Source organism: Filicampus tigris, chromosome 7 (assembly GCF_054856515.1).
Source record: "Filicampus tigris isolate MCC_2025a chromosome 7, RoL_Ftig_1.0, whole genome shotgun sequence".
Taxonomy (NCBI): Eukaryota; Metazoa; Chordata; class Actinopteri; order Syngnathiformes; family Syngnathidae; genus Filicampus; species Filicampus tigris.
Window position 1 is genome coordinate 24,915,753 of NC_141223.1, and position 18,757 is coordinate 24,934,509.

Here is an 18,757-nt window from a genome sequence, read left to right on the forward strand (position 1 = left end):
CATACATATTTATTAGTACCGGTAATTTAATTATTATTGTTAGTACAAGTGCATTAATCGCTATGACTGTGTACTAAGCTCAATGCATTGCACTGAACAAATTAATATTAATGCTTCAAAGAATAAATAAATAAAAAAATGAAAATATTTACTTTGCATTCTGACAATGCACACTGCACACACACACATATTTGTATTTAATAAAAGCATTTTTATGTGAAGGACCAAAATAAAAACAAAATGATTACAAATGTCAATCACCATTAGCTACACTTCAGCAAACCGTGGCCGTTTGGCATATTCCGACAAGTATTATGAAGCTGACAGTACAGCACACTGCAGTGTGATGGTGTTTGGTATTCTATGATGGATAAAGTTGTCATTAGCACATCACAATTGTTTTCTGCGATTCAGTGGACATAAGAATCGGAAACTTTGTGCAGCCACCGTTGTTTTTTCGCACTCATATGAATCTATGAAAACTAGTAGCAATTGGAGTCGAGTCAAGTCCTGAGCATTCAGCTTTGGACTTGTCTGCTAGTGCTCGAATACCCTCCACAGTGATGCTTATGTCACCGGAGCCACCGGCGGATGCGCCGTGTGGTCAACCATAGATCGCAATTATCTACCAACTATTTTTTTTACTCGTTTTCAACCTTGTTGGGCAACGTGACCCATGATTATTTGTTTCTTCATATCCGGAACACCCTCATGTTCCGTCCATAATGAGGTTGCCTTCAGAGATTGTCGTCACAAAATACGGACAATCCGGAAGAGGTGACAGCTGTGTTTATTTATCCAACATGGCTCGAGGCCTGCCAGACAAAAAAAGCAAAGTGATTTTTGCAAGTGTTGACCAATCGTTCTGTATTATTGGCAGCTCACTAAAGCCAGTCAAACAGGGGGTTTTCCCGATTTCTCCACAAGGTCTGCAACATCTGTGTGATCTGTTTTGTCCAGACTACAAGTTACGGGAAATATAGTCAGCCTGATCAAGAGTCCACTGAGGGGATTCCTTTCAAACACTGCTATGCTCCCACCGGAATAAACACACTGCATTGCAAAACTCCATGCAGCTGTGCTCTGTCTGTGTGATGCTGCCAAGACTGAGGAAGAAAAAACAAAAACAAACAGCATTGTCCAAAAAAAAAGAAAACATAAGAATGAGCCAGATAATGAACAGCAACAAAAATTCCAAGTCAAAGATGACATCAAATATTTCTTTTCTGCTAACAAAAAAAAAAAACAACATTGTCCAGTTCGTATATTTAACTCACATGGTCGACAATATGGACGGAACAATACAGAGTGATTAACCCTGCAGACTCACAGAAGGAGGTCCGTTGCATGGTACTCTGTGGGAAGCATGTATTTTTCCATTGCACGGTTGCTTACAGTTCTATTTTATGCCATCCTGCATGGTCTGCAGATACAGTATGTCTCTCGACAGCTTTTCAAGCACTGTTGCTTTCATCATTAGCCAAATTATGTCAATCATTATACAAACACAGAAGCACCAGTGATTGTTTGTGATGTCACTTAATGTGTAAGCATGACAATCATTACCTATTGCAACTGTTTCCACGGAATAGGTTAATTACATATCGTACTTTCCGGACTATAGGCGTGTCCTTTTTTTCCCATGCTTTAGACCCTGCAGCTTTTAATGTGATGTGGTTTATTTATTAATTTTACTGACAAGCTTCAAGGCGCCGATCGATTTACCAGAAGCCCAATTTTTGGTAGACTAGCACCACTGCGCTCAGCGTAAAAACAGGAACAACTTTATTTTGGTGTTGGGGCAAGTCTAGTCTAGCATGTTTGGTTTGGGAGCATGTTGTGCCTCATTGGGCACCGGGCCAGGACAAGTCTAGTTGAGAGTTTTTGTGAATTTGGTAGACCGTGCTGCGTGTCGCTAGGCGTTCCGGGAATCTAGGGCATTTTCTATTACACGCCCCAAGCGCATCTGCAAATTTGGTTACAAAAAGTAGATGACATTTTGGATGTCATCGGATTTCATTCATAAATATGACACCAGGATGGAACATCTGAATAATTGTAGGAATTAAGCTTTACACCTATATGAACGAGTGGATCGAAATCTGTTGATATTTTGCATTTTATGCAAAATCGGTGATCGACTGCAATGTTATAATTTGCGTGATCTATCATTGATGTCACTGATCGGATCCGCCATATAAGACATTACAGCAAACACAGCCTCATTCAGTCCAAAGATGGTCTGAGCTGCCATAGAGTGGATGTGAGCCTTTATCTTTTTTTAGCCTTATCTCGTGTTGTGGTAGCGGAAAGACATGCACTGGGTGACAGAAGCTCCACCTGCGCGCCTTTGACCATCCAATCACAAAGTAACAGCATTCATGTATTTATTTATTTTTTCTGATAAAAAGTCTGAAAACCATTTTATTTATGTCAAAAAAGAACTAGCTACAGTATGTATGTTATGAATTTAATTTTAATATCTGTAATTCAAAATAGCCTTCATGCCTCAGCGACAAAAGGGACGAATTTTTTCCCACGCAGATTCAGCAAAACACAGATGCCAGCAAGCAGGCGTGTTGTTCACTTGAACTCACGAGAATAGGTTAGCTGTTGACCACAGACACACTAAACTTTTTGATCAACGAGGATACGAGATATACTGCGGTCATACCGAATGTGTGTTGAGCTATTCTTGCTGCGTATTTACATATTAAGTCAATCCAGTTTGTGTAGATGGGGCCTAATCTGTACAAACGTAATAAACATCATAAACGTATACGTGAACAAATAATGTCGGGCAAAATACGAATTGCAGTCTGTGGGCACCGTCCGGGACTTCAGCAGGAGCACAATGTGAGCTTGTAGCTGGTAAGTAAGACTTGTTAACAGCTGTTGAACCAGCTGAGTGACTGGCGATGTTCATGCATCTTTTTTTCCATTAATGCCAAAGAAGATGGCGTAAACATGTCATGTTTAATGTTATATTTAATAATTATCAGTATTTTTTTAAATAACTTTTGGGCTTTGAATTAGTATTTTTTTCCAATGCATTTTCGCTAGGGTGGGGGTCAACTGTAGAGTAAACCAATAATTCAAATAGATGTATTGCTCCATCTTCTGATCGAATCGCTGATCGAGTGTTGTTTTTTTTTTCAAACTCACTGTTCGCCGCTCGACTCCGAAAACCCTGAATCAATGAATTGAATTACCATGTTAATTTTTTTTAATAGCACCCCCGTCACTATTGAGGGGGTCAGGGTCACACATGGACGCACGGTCTTGGGTGCAAGGCGGTGTCCAATTGCCCACGTCACATGCACGGCCAACTACATCATCCGCAAGGGAAGATCTTGCAGTTTATCGGCTGCCAATGACATGCACGGACCCAGGTGAGTCTATTTCTGTTTCCGCCTTGTCAATCACGGCATACTCGGATGAAATGCATTCAGACCACCCTGATTTTAATGAAAATGAGGGATGCCGCTTGGATTGGCCAGTCTTGTTCCTCCTGAAGTCAATGATAATCTCCTTTGTTTTTGCTGTGTTCAGTTGCAGGTTATAGTTCTTACACCAAGTTTTTAGTCTCTGGACCTCCCCTTTGTAAGATAGGACAGTACAGGAGGGGGATCAGCACGTAGCCTTGAAGTGAGCCGGTACTCAGTGTTCAGGTGGAGGAAAGGTGGGGTTCGAGTCTCACAGCCTAACATCTGTTGGTCAAACAATACTTGATCCAGGTGCACGTGAGAGGGCGAAGCCCCAGAATCTCCAGGATGCAGATGAGGATGTCCATGTTGAAAGCCAAGATGAAATCCACAAAGAGCATCCTGGCATAACTCTGGTGTTGTTCCAGGTGACTCAGCACAACATGCAGAGCAGTGTCGATGGTCTCCTCAGTGGATCTATTTGACCGGTATGCGAACTGGTAAGGGTCCAGTGCGGGAGGGAGACATTTTTTCTCGTCACATGTGGGGTCTCTCAGAGTATGGAATTTTAAAATCTTGCCATGTGAACCAGGCTTTAGGAATTTCAAAGAGCAGAAAAACATCAATGAGGTGACCTCTTCAACAAATTACAGACAGGTTTCCAAAAAACAATCTGCATATAGGCAAATTCACAAGTAGATGAGGAACACGGAATCACATTGCCTTTTCATTTTGATTGCAGTGTGTAAAAACTGATTTCCATTCCATTCAGGATAATAACACATTTTTACGATTTTTCAAGCAGAAGCAAGTAAACTTTTTTTTTTTTTCATGCTTATTCCAAATCTGCCCTCATTTTTTGATGTGGCACATCAGTTTATCTTAATAATAATAATAATAATAATACTAAAGTAATACATTTAGTAATATTTATGAATTAAAGGTTAGGTTCAACAACAAGTGGATTTTTTTTCAAATTGGGTGACTGGCGACTTGATCTCTTCAAATGACATCATTCGCCGAAGATTAGTGGAGATTGACGAACATTTGCATTTTTGTTGTTAAGCGCGTTGCTGTGGGTCCAATTGTAAATCTGGTGGGGTTGTGTCATAAAAACTAACTAAAGTATGCTTCAAATAGTTTTAGCCATCAGTATTACTCAAAAGATGGTTGGCAAAGTGTATTTTACACTTGGTCTTTAAGGTGGAAGGTAGTATACACAACTGAAAAACATGCATGGAAATACACCTTTTACTGATTTTATTGACTGCTTTGGTCAGTTACAGGCATACATCCTGTAATTGAAATCATCTCCCAACTTTCAACTGTCAATCCAATACCAATTTGGGTAATAATAGGATTGGAACAATGTGTACTTTACTGGTAAACCATGTCCAGTTGTTAATGTTACAGTTTCCAATTTATCAATACTAGTATTAGGCAAAACCCCTTTAAAGCGGGAACCCAAACCCTTTTTTTTCAAGGTTATGTTCCCATTTGGCCCACTAGTTGAAACACTGCATTCTGATTACTATTGCATTTGTGGAATAAGAGTTAATCCGCTCGTTTTTAGCCATCTCTGGGGGCGGCCATTTTGTCACTTCTGTTGACTGAAAATGACATCACAACTGGTCAGGGCTCAGGTAACGACCAATCACAGCTGACCTGTTTTCTGAAGCTGAGCCGTGATTGGTCGTTACCCGAGCCCTGGGCAGTTGTGATGTCATTTTCAGTCGAGAGAAGTTACAAAATGGCCGCTCCCACAGATGGCTAAAAACGGCTGGATTAGCTCTTATTCCACAAACGCAATACTTATCAGAGTGCCTTGTTTCAACTGGGCTTGCATAGAACATATTCTTGGAGAAAATATGTTTGGGTTGCCTCCCACTTTAAGGGACAAGCGAGAGAGCAAGTGAGGAAGCTACGAGAGGGCTAGCTAGTTAAGTGTACGTAGCTTTGTGTGTGCAAGTGTCAATGATATGACAAAGAATGTGGATCCACAGAGGAAACCACAACTACAGTCTGTTTGATCTCATGCAGTGAAAAGAACGATTTGAATTGGCGTCAAAGTCCAGGTATTCCTGACTACAGCCCTCAGCAGACAGAGGTCAGTCTGGAGCCTAAAGAGGGTATGGCTAATGCCTGGATAAAGTGTTTGATTTCATAAAACAGTCCTATAAAAGCTTGAATACAGCCAATTTGTATTTACGAGTGAGAACCTTGTAATACTGTCATCTTATGTTACCTCTCAATGTGTGAATAGCCTCTTATAAATTGCACGAGTGTTTTAATATAGTCCCACTACCTATTAAATGTAAGACACTTATCATTTTATGTAAATGTTATGGATTCATGTTTATTCAATTTGGGTGTTTCTGCTTACAATTTCTAATGTCCCAAACACAGGATTATGGATTACTTATGGTTGCAATCGTTTTGTGCACCTGTGTTGTTGTGGCATTGTTGTTGTTGTTTGTTTTACTTTATTTTAACAACATTGAGATAATGCAGCTAACTCACTATATCCATGATATAAAGTGTTGAAGCTATTTCATCACAACGTCACACATCTCAGGAAATCTTGTTGTGATGAAACAAAAATTAATCTAAAAATGTGCTTTAAAAGGTGCGAAAATGTTCCAGTTTTAACTTTGCACCTCTTGCAAATGCTAAATCTGTCATGGTCTGTGGAGAGGGAAGAGTCAATGAAAGACCATGGTCCCTCGCAATATCGCGGTTCACCTTTTGCGGACTCGTACTTTGCAGATTTTTTTTACAGTGCTATTTTGCATGCTGTTTTTTAAAGCGTACAAACCCGTATTGTGTCCTAATTGACTGCCTGTATTTTTTACAATGCAATCCAGCATGCTGTTTTTTCCAGGTACAAACCCCTGCATTGTATTCTGCGTCCTGATTGGCTAATGTACTGTACACCGATTTGAATACATTTCTTCCATGTCATGTCTAACACAGAGTGCGTTCGGCTTACTAAATTAATGATGAAGAAGAGGACACGAGTGCAAATAAAGATAGGGCTGACAAATTTTTAAAAAGGGCAGGACTAAGCATGGCCGGATGTGGATTTTAGTTGGCCCACTAATCGGCCCTCATGCGTGTGACGTGGTCGCGAGGCGGCCAAATTTAATCTCAGCCTACTTGGTGAAAGGCTTCTTTTTAGGCTTCTTTCTACTCCCGCATTGGCGCGAGCGGCAACTGCCGCATTGATTCACATGACCGACGCATTGTGCTGTTGGTGACAGGTCTGCAACACGTGCCACGCACACATCAGGAATTGTTGCTGCTCTGATTGGTCCATTATGTCACATGTTGCAAGGACATACAGTTTCCCACAGAGGAGAGGATGCACCATACAGCTCGTTGCTGCTGAAAAGCAAACTAGTTTGGCAGCAGCGTGGGTGTTATGTCACGTATGTGTGTGTAAGAGCTACTCATCCACGTTCCCCCCTCCAGGTCGTTTTCGCAATACAACTAAATTCATCGTCAAGTCATCTCGGTCTCTTTATGGTTATAGCAGGGACGATATCCATTGTTGTTGCTGTCTTTTTGAAGCGACGCCCCCCCGACAAACAACTTGTCTCTGCGAGTATAGTCAAGCTGCGCGCAGCACTCAAGTATGACGCTGGCACATCAAGGTGGAGTTCATGCACTTCTTCTGGAGTCTTCCCTACTTCCGGAAATACGCCGTAGCAAACCTGCTGTGTAGTGGTTTGCTGGTATGCTTTTATTTTGAAGGCGTGAAGGAGGGTAAGTGTGCAAAATAAGTAACTTGTTGAATGCTTGCAGATTGTCGTCTGTTGTGTTTGAAACATGTTTGAAGCGTGTCCACTGGGGGGTTGAATAGTAGAGCGGGGGGTCAAGGCCGGAAGAGTACCCAGGTCAAGGGTGGAGGGTCGCGGCAGGACGAGCAAAAAAGGGTCAAGTGCCCAGCTCTGTAAAATACTATTAACTATATTGATAATTAGCAGAGCTGGGCATTACACCTATGTGACAGACTGGACTGCCTATCCCCACGTTTATAATATTATATTATATAATATTTGAAACGCAAGACTCACGGTGTTATGGAAGCCTCACGGCAGTTGGACTAAATGCGTCTCTTTTAAATGCTGCGAGGCTTATGAGGTCCTGGAAGGTACATAAAACAAAAAAGATCCTAGAAGGCGAGGTCCTGGAAGGTACATAAAAGAAAAAAAGGTCCTAGAAGGTGCTAATAGGAGCCGCATTTAGTCCGGCCGCAGTAAGTCTGTGAGTCTTTAGTTTCAAATATCGCCCAGTGATTAAAGTTTTCATTTTTATCCTAAAATTGGCTTACCTTAACTAGAATCCCGCGGTGCATTTTAGCCAAAGATGCAATCCTAGTGGATGAATGCAGTTTTAAACCCTTGTTGTTGTGCAAAGCAAAACTTATTGTCAATACTTTTGCTCTTGTTGATGCTGCTGCTTCTTTGTTGGCGGCAGTGGCAGCTGCGGTTTCTTCTTCTTCTCTCTTCTTTTAAGACGACGAAGAAGAAGCTCTGACATCGGAAGTAATCATGGCAAGTTAACTTTTGATTTCGATATCAACAAGGACCTTTGGATAAAATGCAACACAGGATTCTAGTTAAAAGGTAAGCAGTTGTAAGACAAACTTTAACAAACACTAAGATTTTATTTGCCGTTTATTTATTAGTGTTGATGATACTGGCCAGACTGGCAGCGATGATGCGCAGCCAATCAATTCATGGGATAAAGCCACGCATGCTGTCATTGGTCGATCTTGTGCCGGGGAGCGGGGGTGGGGCGTGCTAGTGGTAGTTTGTCGAAGTTGGTAGTTGGAAACGCTAACGGAAGCCCGTTTAAAATGAAAGTGAGGTCGGCCCATAGGCAAATACTTATTGATAAACAAACGGTGGTTCTCAACGCAACTGTCTTACAACCATGCATACACAGAAATCTAGGGGATTCAAATGGATTTACAAAATAGTTGTTGCATCAGTTGTGTGTTACAAACAGGCAGTGAAATCATTTTTGGATCAAAATTAGACATCAACTCAGAAGTAACTATAGGACCCCCACAAAGGAGGTCAGATAAATTTCCAGCAAGCTCCTACTGAATTGGATCCTCTTGTCAGGAATGGATTACATTCAGAGAAAATGTCATTGTACAGTATGAGTAACAAAGAAATATCTTTACTTTTATATCCTGGTATAGGAACACTATTATGGGCCCATTCGGAGAAAGCTTTTCACATGACCAAGTCAAAGAAGCTGAAGGAATACGATATCTACAGGGTTCATACTGTTGTCTAACACCATAGTTTGATCAATGCACCTGTAGTGATTTTTTAGTATCAAATATTAATTTAATAAATGGGCAGCGATTGGGTTAATGCCTGCACTAACTCTCAACCGCCGCTAGAGGGCACCATATCTTTGGACAAAACGGACGAAAAAGTCCTCGTAATTCAGTCTTAATATATGAAGGTGCTACATTAAAAATAGGAATGTCCGATTTACCAGATCAGTGATTGAAACTTTAACTCAAACACACACAATTCACACGAGATTTCTGTAAATGACAATGATTTATTTTCTACAGCATTCTATTGAAAATCTAAACGAAACACACTACAATGTTCAGAAACAGAAATACAAACACAATAAAGAAATCCTATACTAAGGCAGGGCGGCACGGTGGTCGACTGGTTAGCACGTCCGCCTCACAGTTCAGAGGTCGTGGGTTCGATCCCGGCTCCGGCCTCCCTGTGTGGAGTTTGCATGTTCTCCCCGTGCCTGCGTGGGTTTTCTCCGGGCACTCCGGTTTCCTCCCACATTCCAAAAACATGCATGGTAAGTTGATCGGATACTCTAAATTGGCCCTAGGTGTGATTGTGAGTGCGGATGTTTGTCTCTGTGTGACCTGCGATTGGCTGGCAACCAGTTCAGGTTGTCCCCCGCCTACTGCCCAAAGACAGCTGGGATAGGCTCCAGCACGCCCCGCGACCCTTGTGAGGAGAAGCGGTACAGATAATGGATGGATGGATATACTAAGGCAAGTCTAAATAAATGAAGAAAAACTAATATCAAAGGTTTGTGAGGAAAGGGGCATTGGGGACCGGATGATGTGAGTGTGCGTGCGTGTGTGCAGGTGTTGTGCGTGCGTGCGTGCGGGTGTGCGTGCGTGCGCGTGTAAAGTGCGGTGAGCTAGCGTACCAGGTTAAGGTCAGCTGACTTATGCCAAGCTCTGCTTATTCCCAATTTAATCATGCACCAACAGTAGGTATGCCTTGTAGGAATTGCAAACTGCACTTACAGGTCGTCGCTCACACGGGAAGGGGGAGGAAGCGTCGCCGCGGAGAGTGACGTCACAAGCGAGCAAGAAGAAGAAAAGGTCAGGGCCAAAAATGAAAAAAAAAAAAAAAAAGTTCGACCAAGGAAAATTGATCGCAACGGCCACAGGGGGGGTTCTGCGGCTCAGCACGCGGCGTGGTTCGGACCAGGTGTGGCTACCCGTTTCAGGCGTGAGGGCGCGTCGGCTTTTTGTCGGACGCACGCTGTGATCCCAGTTTTGAGGGAAGTGGCGCATCTGGAGGTGCGGCCGCGCTGTGCTGGCTGGCTGGTGGGGCTAGAACCGTGATCGGACCGAACAAAAATGTGAAGGTCCCCACGTGTGCCGTGGTTGGTCGGCAGGCGACTCAAAAGTAACAAGAAGGAGCAAAGGAGCAAATGACCCGGGACGGATCAGAGGGTGGCTGGTGACAGAGGAGAGTTATAACGTTAGCCACTCTAAAACAAAAAGGTGTAGAAGGTTTACAAGAGGTTCTCAAGAGAGTGCCTGAGTCTTGAGAAGAGTTTCCAAAAAGAGAGAGATTCTTTTTTCCCAGGAGAGAGAGAGAGAGAGAGAGAGAGAGAGAGACAGAGAGAGAGAGAGAGAGAGAGAGAGAGAGAGAGACAGAGAGAGAGAGACAGAGAGAGAGAGAGAGAGAGAGAGAGAGAGAGAGAGAGAGAGAGAGAGAGAGAGAGAGAGAGAGAGAGAGAGAGAGAGAGAGAGAGAGAGAGAGAGAGAGAGAGAGAGAGATACTGCACGGCCTTTTATAGAGGCTGCACATGTTAATGAAGCTGGCTGCATCCTCCCCCCATGTCTGGGCGCTGGCTGGGGGAGTGATTTCCCAAATTTGTGAAATATATATATATTTTTTTAGAGCTTGGCACACATGAGCAGAAAAGTTAAAATACCTGTTGTGTTGTGTTTTTTTTTTTTTTCTTTTGGCACTGAACAACAGGTCGGTCACATTCCGGGATGATGGAACGCATAGTAGTTGTTGTGGGGGTTTTTCTTGCACAAGTGGTCAGAAATCAAACACAACTACAACTGCAATATAATTCAAACATCATGCATTGGGTGTTTTCATTTCATATGTCCTGTGGAGGCAGATCAACACGAACACATTGGACGCAAATTAAAACATAATTTTAATTAGTTTTTATTTGCATACGTGGGTCAGTCCATCTTCACACTCGCCACTAGGGGTGGCACGTGCTCTACCAATGTGCAGTTTGGTTGCTGAAATGTGTGTTCCAGGTGGTGGTGGCGCCAAAGAGGGCGCGTCCTGTGTGTCTGATCTCTAGGCCAGAGACGGGCTAGTTGAGTGAAGACCCAGGGGGTCTTGTGCTGGATTTGGCCTTTTTGTGACCTCCTGCTGAGATACCACGTCCATGCTATCTGTGGTTGCCTTGGAAAGACCATGCATTGGCCCTCCTTTAGCTCCGGCAGGTCGCTCCAAGGGCTGGGTGCTGGCACTTCAAAAGGGCCGAATATGTGTATTCCGGGTCTGGCCGCGGAGGATCGGGGTCGAGCTCTGTGATCTGGCATCCCATTTTCGTTACACACCTCTAACGTTTGCAGGTTACATTTGAAAAAAAAAAGTGGCCATACAGAGCCCAACATCAGTCTACTATGGAATATGGCCTAGATTAAGATTCCAACTGCTAAAATATAAACACGGTGTCTCACTGTTATAGCTGCCTATCATCTGTTGAAAAAAAGCCATCTTCCAAGATGAATTTAAATTTCCCTTCTTTTTTTTAGTTAGTAAGTTGATATAAAGAACAACCCCATCACTTGAGATTTCATGAAGAGTTTTTCCTCCAGCTAGCACATAGGCTTCTGTTTGTTGGCAACGATGTTTCACACATAGAAAAGACACAAAAAGAAATCAACAAAAAAGGGCCTGGAAGCCCTAACAGGGGTTGGCACATAGTACCCTGCTTGCTGTGCTACTTTCTGACTCGCTTTCCAATCGTCATTCTCCCGCCTGCTCAGTAATCCCTCACTGTTAGAAAATGGCCTCTAAATTTAGCATCAGATCTATCATGCAGCAGGGAAGGCTGCAGCAAACTAGATAGCCAGCTAGAGAAAGAGTGAGGCTGCATTTGTGAAAGCAAGACTGTGAGTGCATGTGTGCGCCATTGTGTGAGTGTTGACAAATTGAAGACTGTCTATCACACTGCCCGCATGCTCAGAACTAATGTCTTACTCTCACTGGCAGTATGAGTCCATACAGTTTCCCACATGGAGAGGAGAGAGAGGATGCAGCACGCAGCTCGTTGCTGATGCAAAAGCAAACTAGTTTGGCAATAAAATTAAATGCATCGTCTAGTCATCTCGGTCCCTTTATGGTTGGAGCAGGCATGATATCCATTGTTGTCGTTGTCTTTTTGAAGCGACGCCCCCTGACTTGGAACTTAACTGTTTCAAAACAACTTGTGTCCGGGTGTATATTAAGCTACGCGCAGCACTCAAGTATGAAGCTGCCACATCAAGGTGGAGTTCATGCACTTCTACTGGCGTCTTCTACTTCCGGAAATACACCGTAGCAAACCTGCTGTGTATGGTGGTTGGCTGGTATGCTTTTATTTTGAAGGCCGTGAACGAAGGGAAGTTTGGAAAAGAACTTGTTGAATGCGACTTCTGGCCATCTGTTGGACCCAAATTATACAATACGACAAAACCAACCCCGGGGCTCGCAATGTAAGTAAGCACACGCAGTTGGGTAAGTAGTATAGTACTAGTGGCGCATTTTGAAGCGTGTCCACAGCGGGTTCGAATAGTAAATTAGCCAGCTAATCATCCTTAAAAAGCTTCTGCCATTAGCATCCCTCCCGCGGCGGCGTTAATCACGGACGGCCGGGGGGTGGAACGGGGTGGGGGGTGATAATTTTTATGAATAAGGGCGGGGGGTTGCGGCTGGAAGGGTACCCAGGTCAAAGGTGGAGGGTCGCAGCCGGACCGGCAAAAAAGGGTCAAGTGCCCAGCTCTGCTGAACGGTCTTACATACCTGTATAATTTTGAGTACCTTACCTATCTACATGACAGAGATAAATCCTGCAGTGTCAATCATAAGTGAGCAGTATTGCAGCACACTTTGGTTCTTTTTATCGATTATCTACAAATCAAACCTATATTCAACCTATATTCACTGCAAAAACAAGATATTTCAAACGATTAAAAGTTTTAATCAAGTTAATTACAGCTTAACAAATAATCGTAATTAATTGCAATTCGAACTATCTCCAAAATATGCCATATTTTTCTGTAAATTGTTGTTGGAATGGAAAGATAAAAGACACAAGACGAATATCTACATTCAACATACTGTTCATATGGAATGTATTTTTTTATTATAACAATAAATCCTCATGAGATGAAAACATTTTTTTTAATTAAAATTATTAATATTCTTTCCGTAGTAGACAATATTTTTATTGACTACAAAAAAACGCAAAAGGTTCTGAGTTGATCCCTGAAGTGCACACGAATGTGATTGGCTCATATACCGGGTGAGTGTTATGCTCTGTCTACTATGAGACTGAGTGAGAAGCAGTACAGTTATCAGCCCATCGTGTGTTAGATTAACTGACTTTATTCACACAAAACAAGACAACCCTCTTCTCTACTCACTCTCAGTCGCTGAGGCAAACCAATTTATTCACATTTAAAGCTGCCGTCTCCTTTCGAAATGCTTTTTTTTTTGTTTGAAATGAGTGCAAATGACTACCTGCTTATTTATGGTTGCATCTGTATGTTTTAAGAATATGAATTCCCCACCCAGAGGGCCTACCTGCTTTACTATTACACACGCACGCATACGCTCTGCTGCTCACTGCACTCCACTGAGTGAGATTATGCATGGGCAGTCATTCTGTGCATGCGTTAAATGCGTCAAATATTTTGACGCAATCAATTACAAAATTTAATATTTAAAACATGCTGTAGTGCAACTCTTGCTCAAGAAACCTTGTCTTGATCAAGGTGTGCTGTCAAATCTAACACCTTCCAAGATGCCTTTTATTTCAAATTTTGGGGGAAATGTGGTGCACACTGAGTTCAAATCTTCCTTGGATGAGCATTACATGAAGGAGGTTTTCCAGTCAGGTTTTAAGATGATGCATAGCACAGAGTCAGCCCTGTTACGAGTTTTAAATGACGTCCTGCTGGCTAATGACATTGAGATGTGTGTCTTTTTTTGTTGGATGCCTGCAATGTTCAATACGGTGGACTGCTGTACTCTGTTGGCTCGTTTGCAGCACCAAGTGGACATTAGTGGTAGCGCTCTTGAGTGGTTTAGATGCTATTTGGCATATAAAACCTTTTGACTTAGCCCTGATTGCTCCCAGTCCCGCTCCGTCCCACTGCCGTATGGTGTTGCACAGGGTTCACTTTTGGGGCCCCTGCTGTTTTCATTGTATTTGCTGTCCCTGGGTTCCATCTTAAGAAAAGATGTAGTCTATTTACTTCCACTGCGATGCATTTTGCAGTCAGATCTATGTCCTGCTGAGCAAAAAGGAAATTCTCATTAAGGCCACTTTTGTCCTGTCTGGAGTAAATCAATAGCTTGGAAATCCTGGTACAGTCAAATGAAGAGCATTTCTGAGGCGGGGCAAACCTGAGCAAACAGACTGGAATGAACTAATCAGTGAAGAGCGGACATGATTGTCCACGCGACTTGGTGTCGTGGGAAGCAAGGCGGACACATGTTTTGAAATAAATGCTTCCAGCTACTAGGGTTTTAATGAATATGTGTTTCTGGTCATTTAAACCTGAGTTTAATGCTGGATGAAACAAACCTTTCTTTCTTTCCTGCGTGTCATTTTGAAAGTGGATGGATTTCAGACACCGAATGCCGTTGCTCACGAAGGATATGTCACAGGGAATAAATGATTTTGATTGCACGGTTCATTTTGAACCGGGGATGAGCAGCGGTCGAGGGCAGGGTGTCCAGTACCATTTCTTTCGTGCAAAAAGAAAGTTGGTTTGGCTTGCCAGTAGGGCTGTCCCAAACGATTATTTTTCTCCCGATTATCGACTATTTTTTCCGATCAGTCGATTAGTCGAACAATTTTTTGACTAATCCAGCAATTTTTTGGTTGACGATTATTAATTTACAAAACCACTTCTGAACACTTTTTTTAAATTCTTTGAGTAAAAAAACCTTGAAATTGAATGAACACTCACATCTCTTTTAGGCAAGCATCATGACGTGTGAACATGAATGAGGTATTTCTCTGTCTTTGCATTACAGTGAAACAACGTGTGAGCTCATGTTAAGCTGCCCAAGTATGACTAAAAAATAAGTAACTCATAAATAAAGTCCAATGAGGAGCACCCTCCACAAATGCAATCGGTCTCATGTTCTGGACAATAATTTTAAGGATACTTTGTGTGAGTTGAGATGCTCTTTCTGGTGTGCATTCCTCTTTTTTATTTTTATTTGACTGTGTAACATCAGTTTGCTTTCACCTTAAAAATAGGCGGATAAAGCAGAGCGCATACTGACATATTATCACAATGATTTTGAAAAGGCAGACATATATTAGTGCAGTAACGAACTATGGTAAGCAGGCCAGTGTTTCCTCTAGGTTTTTTTTAAGCAGCAGAAACAGGACATTGTCCTAAATGCGCTGTGCATGCTGTGCTGCGCCCGGCCGGGGTCTACACAAAGACGTTGAGACCGAGAGCTTTCCGGGGCAGCAGCGGTTTGGATGTATAAACAGATGCTGCGTGTTACCGTTTGTGGGTACATAAAGCAACGGAACCAGTTACATTACCTGCAAGCACCAACACAACTTGACTGGAGTGAAATAGCTAACGTTAGCCTCATAATGCAAAAAGCTGAAACAACACTGTCGTTTTGACTGCAACACGCTGCTTCGAGAAATGAAACTTAACGATGCACGTTAGTAATACGTCGCACATAACAGCAACTTCAGTAAAACCTGGTGATATTAGTTAGTACTTAGATGAACTTATGATCCTCGAGCTTTTTGCTTTCTGTCATCTTCCAGCAGCACCTGGGTGACGTCGCTTCAGGTGTTCGTTCATCACTCGGATTTACAAAGGATACAGACGACCAATTCATTTGAGTTTTCGTTGAAATATGTCCATACTTTGGACTTCCAGGAACACACCGTCAGACGTAGTTTAATTATCACGGTTTTATTAATCCAAGTACAACTACTCGCGCTCTTCTTCGTTCTCCGCTGCAACTCTCGCTTGCCGTACGATGCATTCATGAACCTCGGAAACATCGACTGTGAATGTTTCTCAAACGAGGGAGCAAAAACGTCAAACTTGAATAGCGAGATTTATCATATTGTAGCGTCTTCCAGGAACATGCCGTCAGACGTAGTTTAATGATCACATTTTTATAAATCCAAGTACAACTGCTCACGCTCTGCTCTTCTTTCTCCGCTGCTCAACTCGCTTGCCGTACGATGCATTCATGCACCTCGGAAACATCACAACTCAGCAGCACACAAATCCGACCACAACACAGATAACCCAATTCGTTACAATATGCTGTTGAACATTCAAAGATTTCAATGCCTAAAAAGTGTATACAATTCCATAAAGACTTTTAAAAATGTTTTTCATTATAAAAAGAGTTTTAATATAGTTAGCAATAATTGTAACTGTTATTGTATGTATTTTTTTTCATCACAAAAAGTATATATAATATATGTAAATATATGTACTGTAATGACAACTTGTGTTTAACTTGAATACTTAGATGTGTCATAGGCTGTTGCTGCTGAGTGTTTAAAGATTTCAGTGTCTTAATAATTTACAAAATTAAGGGATCTTTATTGTTAGTGTATTTTTTATTCTGGTGTAATTTCTTAGAATATCACTCGAATGCTTCACTTTTATTTTATTTTATTTTTTAAAGTACCGATTACTTGTCATCTTTTCAAAATAAATATATATTTTTTTTAAATCTGTTTTTTTGTTCCGAAAATGTACCGAACCGAAGTTTCCCAAAAAAAATAACCGAACCAAAATGTGATTTAGCGTGCCGTTACACCCCTAGTATGAATATATATGGATAAAGCAAGAAAGAGCGAGATTCCAGCACAGCCAAATTTCATTTTACTTGAATTTATCCCTCAACGGGAAATTCAACCATTTTCCTAAGCCCTGCACCTGCACATTACTGCCACATATAGTTCAAATAAAACTCAAATTCAATTTTCTTTTCAATGATATAAAATCTATGATACAAACTGTATGTTCTAGTTCAATGCATGTACAAAACTACATCAGCAACGCTGGATGGACAGCAGCCATTCATATTCAGTGTCTTAAAACACACCATGTAAAATTACTATTGCATAATCCCATGCAATCTAACAGTGACAGCTTCATATGGGAACATATACAGTCCTTCAAGTAGAAGTCACCTTACCTTGGGCTGAGTGCGTCTAGGAAAGGCAAGTTTTGGGTCAATCTAAAGGAGCAAAGACAGAGCCCGACATACATTAGCACAGACATACAATTTGATGAAAGGTAATTCAGATGTACAAATACACTGTATTTGCAGAGTAACATGGGAAACTTCCCTGACAATGGAAGTGACCATGAAACCATCCCTTAGGATGGTGATTTGACTATATTGCCTTGATCGACTGCAGGATAGGGGTAATTAATTAAATAAGTTCACTCGCAACCCTTATGAAGACATGTGGTGTATAAAATTGAGGCTATTGGATATTCTCATCACAATTCCTACTCAAGGTAAAGTGAAACCGAACATTATAAGCAACTGAAGGACAGTGTTACAGGCCATTTTATGTATAGGCTTTACTCCAAACAAGCGCAAGACAGATCAGCACAGAAGAAGGCACGGCAAGGCAAGGCAGTTTCATTTGAATAGTTCATATCATACACAAGGCAATTCAATGTGCTTCACACTTACAATCATTTACAAACGCAACAGTTTACATTCAAAAGCAAAGCGGAGAAAACAAAAGCAGCCAACAAAACTTCTAGAAGGTATGTTAACAACATTTAAGCACATTTGCAAAAAAACTTTAAAAGTAAAGAAATAAAAGTTTCAAAAATATATAATTAAAAAAAAAAAAAAAAGATTTAAAACTGAAGTGAGAAATGAAGCAAATTCCCCAAATGCTTTCCCCCTTGGGCCTTATCTAAATGTACCGCAAAAATTTTAAATCAAAATATGGAAAAGCAGTGACCAATCAATTGTATTATAAAAGCACTATGATTCTTTTTGCACATGGATTAACAAAAGATGAGCATCATGAAAGCAACATCAAGTACAGTCATTTGAAAAAGTATGGCCACCCCTGATCATTTTCAAGATTCTCCTTTATAAATCAATGGGGTTTTTTTTTTCTAATCAGCAGTTTCAGTCCAATGTATCATATAGCAGGTGAACGCAATGACAGTTGAGAAGTGAAATGAAGTTTATAGGATTTACACAAAGTGTGCAGTACTGTATTTCCGCGACCAAAAGGCTAAGTTACGGGTGCTATTTCTGTATTTAACACATACATAAGGCGCACCGTATTATTGGGCGCAGGCATGGTAAAACATACGACAGCTTAAAACACACGGTAGCATGCATGCACGTTAAAACATATCGTCGCTGTCCTGTGAAAAACACTTATGTCCAATTTTGGAAACTTTTTTATTTTTCACATTAATGCGATGTCTGTAACATGGAAAAAACATTCATGTAAAAATAAGAAAATGAAAAAAAATGGGTGTAAGTGTTATTCACATGACAGTGTAATTACAGGGAATTACTTAAATGCATAAATTTGGGCACCCTTGTTGTTTTATTGATTTGAATACCTTCAGCGCTAATTATTGGAACACAAAATTTGTTTGGTAAGCTCAATTACGCTTCACCGGCATATACAGATGAAGCCACCCATGAGAAAGAGCATTTAAGGCGGCCAATTGCAAATTTTTAAACTTCTCTAAAGAGTGTCAACATGGGAGCGTCAAAACAACTCTCAAATGACCT

At 41.4% G+C, this 18,757-nt stretch overlaps 1 protein-coding gene across 2 annotated transcripts in view; it reads right to left on the bottom strand.

Annotated features, from left to right (window-relative positions):
• LOC147145354 (RNA-binding protein Musashi homolog 2-like) overlaps positions 1 to 18,757 on the bottom strand; it is a 160,644-nt gene that overhangs the window by 129,575 nt on the left and 12,312 nt on the right. For both annotated transcript variants that reach the window (XM_086036066.1, XM_086036065.1), the window contains exon 5: positions 17,171 to 17,212. In XM_086036066.1, coding sequence (XP_085892192.1) covers positions 17,171 to 17,212 — 42 coding nt within the window. The remainder of the gene's footprint in view (positions 1 to 17,170; positions 17,213 to 18,757) is intronic.